The 4,026-nt window shown below is 41.7% G+C and overlaps 1 protein-coding gene across 1 annotated transcript in view; it reads right to left on the reverse strand.

The window, feature by feature from the left end:
• LOC106809494 (dedicator of cytokinesis protein 7-like) overlaps positions 1-4,026 on the reverse strand; it is a gene marked incomplete in the record, with an annotated part of 65,865 nt that overhangs the window by 7,937 nt on the left and 53,902 nt on the right. The window contains 1 exon segment of the mRNA XM_014812581.1: positions 3,611-3,787. Coding sequence (XP_014668067.1) covers positions 3,611-3,787 — 177 coding nt within the window.

Here is a 4,026-nt window from a genome sequence, read left to right on the forward strand (position 1 = left end):
ATGTGCAATGCAATAACTGCCGGCAATGTAGTCCGGGGGTGAGAGGTCGTTACGCTGGCGCAAGGACATGACTCACTGGAAGCAGGCGATAGAGCAGCAGGAGAGGTGCGTGCGCACAGTCCTCACCTAGCTATAGACTGCTGATGCATGAAGTGGACACCGTGAACAGTTGTCACGCATCACAGCGGCCAGATTTCTTGATGCTTCGCTGATATTCTTCTTCTTCTTCTTCTTCTTCTTCTTCTTCTTTTTCTGAAGGCGAGGTGAAAGGAGGCAATCTTTCTTCTCTTATTATTATTGATTATTGATTATTATTATTCTGCCTCATTCGGCCTTGTCCTGCGCCATTCTTTCTTCTTATTTATCTCATCTTTTTTCCTCTTCTTTACCTAGTTAATTTTTGCTTCTATCTACTTTTTTTTTCTTGTTTTCTCTTTTTTTCTTCCCTTTTTCTTGTCTCCTCCACCCGCAGAGAGTTGTTGTTGAGTCCTCTAGCGTATAGATAAAAAACTGAAACCGTATAAGTTCTGAAAAGTGTTCTAAAATTGACATCTAAAATATACTTGAAGCAATTTATGTACTTCACAGGTTTAGTTCTGTAAAGCGGTTACAGAACTTTTTTTAGAGTACTTTTTTAAATTTAGATTGAATAGTTATGATTTATTTAAGTTTGAGCTGATTTGTGATTGTTTGTGGTTTACGCTGTGTTTTCGGATGTGCGGCATATCATAGGCCTCGGGGCTGAGATAGACAATGGATGCAGCACATAGAGGGAACGCTGAGCAACAGAGTCAAAATGCCTCCTCATCCTCGATATAGTCTGGAATTCATTGTGCAGGTAATGTGTGTGCGTGCATGCATGCGTGCTGCGTGTGTGGCCGTTGTTCATTAGTAGTCAGTATCCCTAATAAATATTCTTAATAAGGCAGTAATTAGAAAATTAAACTAATGCAGGCAAAAAAACGTTATAACACTTCTCTCACGGGAAAAATAACAGCATAAAATTCAGTTAATAATATAATAAATTGGAATTTTTTCAAACTTTTCTAGTAGGAAGTCTGTAGTTTTAAACATGTAAACTTGGTCAGCAGATCTGCTCTTAAATTCGACTCTTACGTTAGTGCAACATAGCTACACATGGTAAAGTGCGTGCGTATATGCTGTGTGCGATGCGTGGCGTTGCGAGATTGCCGTGCGTGCGTGCGTGCGTGCGTTGCGTGCTGCGTCGCGCGTGCGTGCGTGGCGTGCGGTTATGCGTTTGCGTGCGTGCGTGCGTGCGTGGCGTGCATTTACGACATGTGTTTGTCGTTGTTGTTTGCAGCAAACGGAGAAGTTCCAGGACACTCTACAGGGCAGTCTAGCCTCTGTCGGGCTGCGTGTGCTGGCCAACAGCAATCAGCCGTGCAGCCAGAGTGAGCTCGTGTTACAGTAAACATATTCGCTCTCAACGCTCCTGTGTTTCAAGGTGAAGAGAGAGGATAGAAAGAGGCGGCGTAGCAGGCGACGATGCTTGCTTCCTAGCTTCTAGATTGTCCACGTTTACACGTTAGATTGTTATACCATAATCTATATTAATATTAATCATAATTAATTTACGTAATGTTGTTCGATTATTCAACGTTGAAAAATTATTAAATTGTCTTGCCACTAGTGCTCATTATAGGTCAGAATAGATTATTGACGTAATTAACAACATGGTAGTGGGACTTCCAATGATGCTCTGTAGTGTGCATTTTATTGCTGACAATCCTGCTACGTTGTATCTTGTAGTTTCCGCGCGGAGCTGCTATTTGATGAGGAGACGGAGCAACTGTTGCAACGCTGATGTCTACCTTACTCACAATCACCTGCAGCAGCAGTCCTGAGCTCCATAACGCTCATCAGGCCAGTGCTGCCTCTATCTTGCTCATCGAGACAATAACAATCTGAATCGGCACACGTAAGTGTTTCGACGGCCGGGTTAGGCATTTCGTTTGTCTCTTGTCATCCGTTTACATCTAACGTCTGTGGCAAAGGTCCTGAAATAGAAGTCTCGTCAGATGGCATTTCGTGTCGCGTATAATACGAAGTATAATTATGTAAATCGTAATTGTGAAGCGAATGTAATAGTACATGTTTTTTTAAAGGTAAATATGCCGGTGCTGTTGTTCTCCGACTGAGAATCTGCTGGGCCCCGTATGTGTCAATGTTTTACTGATCGTTGCGATAATGTATTACAGAACTTTGGCGCGCGTGAAGATGCAGGTGACCGATGTCTCTCAGCTCATCTCGTCGGCACAAATCAGAAGTTTAAACGAGGAATACGTGCGCGAGCGTCGGCTGTCAGGACGATCCTGCTGTACGCCGAGGCAAGACCACGGACCTGCAAAGGAAACCACCTGCCCTGAGCAGGCTAAGGTGTACCTGTAACACTTCACGGCTGTTCTCCCATAACCCTTGCCTGCCTAGATGTTATCCTATGTGTGCGTCTGCCGTCAAGCTGGTCAATAAGCTAGACCTCGGTCCAAGCATCAGCCATCACGCGGCAATCGCTGTTTATATATCACACTAATTATGACTCTAATCGTATATCCTATTCTCTAATACATATATTTAGGCACCTTTTCTTTTTTTACATGAATTTTGTTGTTGACTCGGTAGGCGTTAAAAAACAAGATAAGATCAAAATACAGCGAATACACTGTTTATTAAAAAAACTACTGTGATTGATATTAAAGTATTGTTCAGAAAACTACATGAAAATACAAACTCAACTTGTAATTATTTTTACTTTTATATAAACTGTTTTTATTACAAAGTTTTGTTTTTTACATTTACATTTATTTTTTATTCATCTATATTTCTTATGAGAAAAGGTCGGCGTGAAACAAAAATATATACAGATTTTGAAAACTTTTTTTTTGCTCGCGTTTCTTTGAAGATTCGGGTTATGCCGATCTGTAAAAAAACAACATAAATAAAAAAATCTCACTTTATGGCTGCTTGCCTATTTTTCTTTATGTAATATATAATATATATAAATGAGTATGTATATCGTATGTGAAAATGTCGTCAGCATCTCCCTCGCGTCCTACGGCTCACCAGGTGATAGGACCCTTGTCTCACCTGCCACAGTGATCCTTTCGAGCACGGTCAAGATGAAGGAGTTCCAGGCAAGAACCCGGAGATGGCTCATCGACCACCTCATGTACTAGGATCAGCGAGGGGAATACCAGGCATCGCCCTACCTTCGCGCTCACCTGCTCGGGCAGAACATGGGCTGGAAAACACAGTCGAGGTAGGGGGTTCTGTCCGAATGAGAAAACACTGTATTATATGCAACACAAAAAGATTATAGAGAATTAACGAGAAAGACATCATGTGTGTGGTGTGACTCATATTCCTAGCGTAGTACTGGATTGTTCCTCTACAGTACACGCAGGAATGTAAGTTACACACGTGTGATTGTTCCTTTACAGTACACACAGGAATGTAACTTACACATGCGTGATTGTTCCTCTACAGTACACACAGGAATAGGAGTCACACACACACATGATGTTTTCTCGTCATTCTCTATATTTTTTTATTTCATATATACATTTTTTCTCATTGACAGAACCCCCCCTACCTCGCTGTGTTTTCCAGCCATGTTCTGCAGCCAGGTGAGGCGAAGGTCGGGCGACGCCTGGTATCCCTTCGCTATCCTGTACATGAGGTCGATGAGCATCTCCGGGTCTTCCTGGAACTCCTTCATCTTGACCGTGTCCGAAAGGATCATGTGCAGGTTGAAGACAAGGTCCTTTACCTGTGAGTGAGGAGCGAGGAAGATGCTGACATTTATACATACATATACATATATTTATATATATATATATATCAAGAGCTAATAATACCTAGAGTGTACAACGGAAAAACGGGAAAATATTGCTATTTCACGACAACATTATTCTACTTTGCCTGCGAGTCTATAATAATTTCATGGTATTGCATTAAGCAGAATTCTTTGCTCTCTAAAACAAGACCAACCGCTTGTCAATACGATAC

This window comes from Priapulus caudatus, unplaced genomic scaffold (genome assembly GCF_000485595.1).
Source record: "Priapulus caudatus unplaced genomic scaffold, Priapulus_caudatus-5.0.1 Scaffold359, whole genome shotgun sequence".
In the NCBI taxonomy this organism is placed as follows: domain Eukaryota; kingdom Metazoa; phylum Priapulida; class Priapulimorpha; order Priapulimorphida; family Priapulidae; genus Priapulus; species Priapulus caudatus.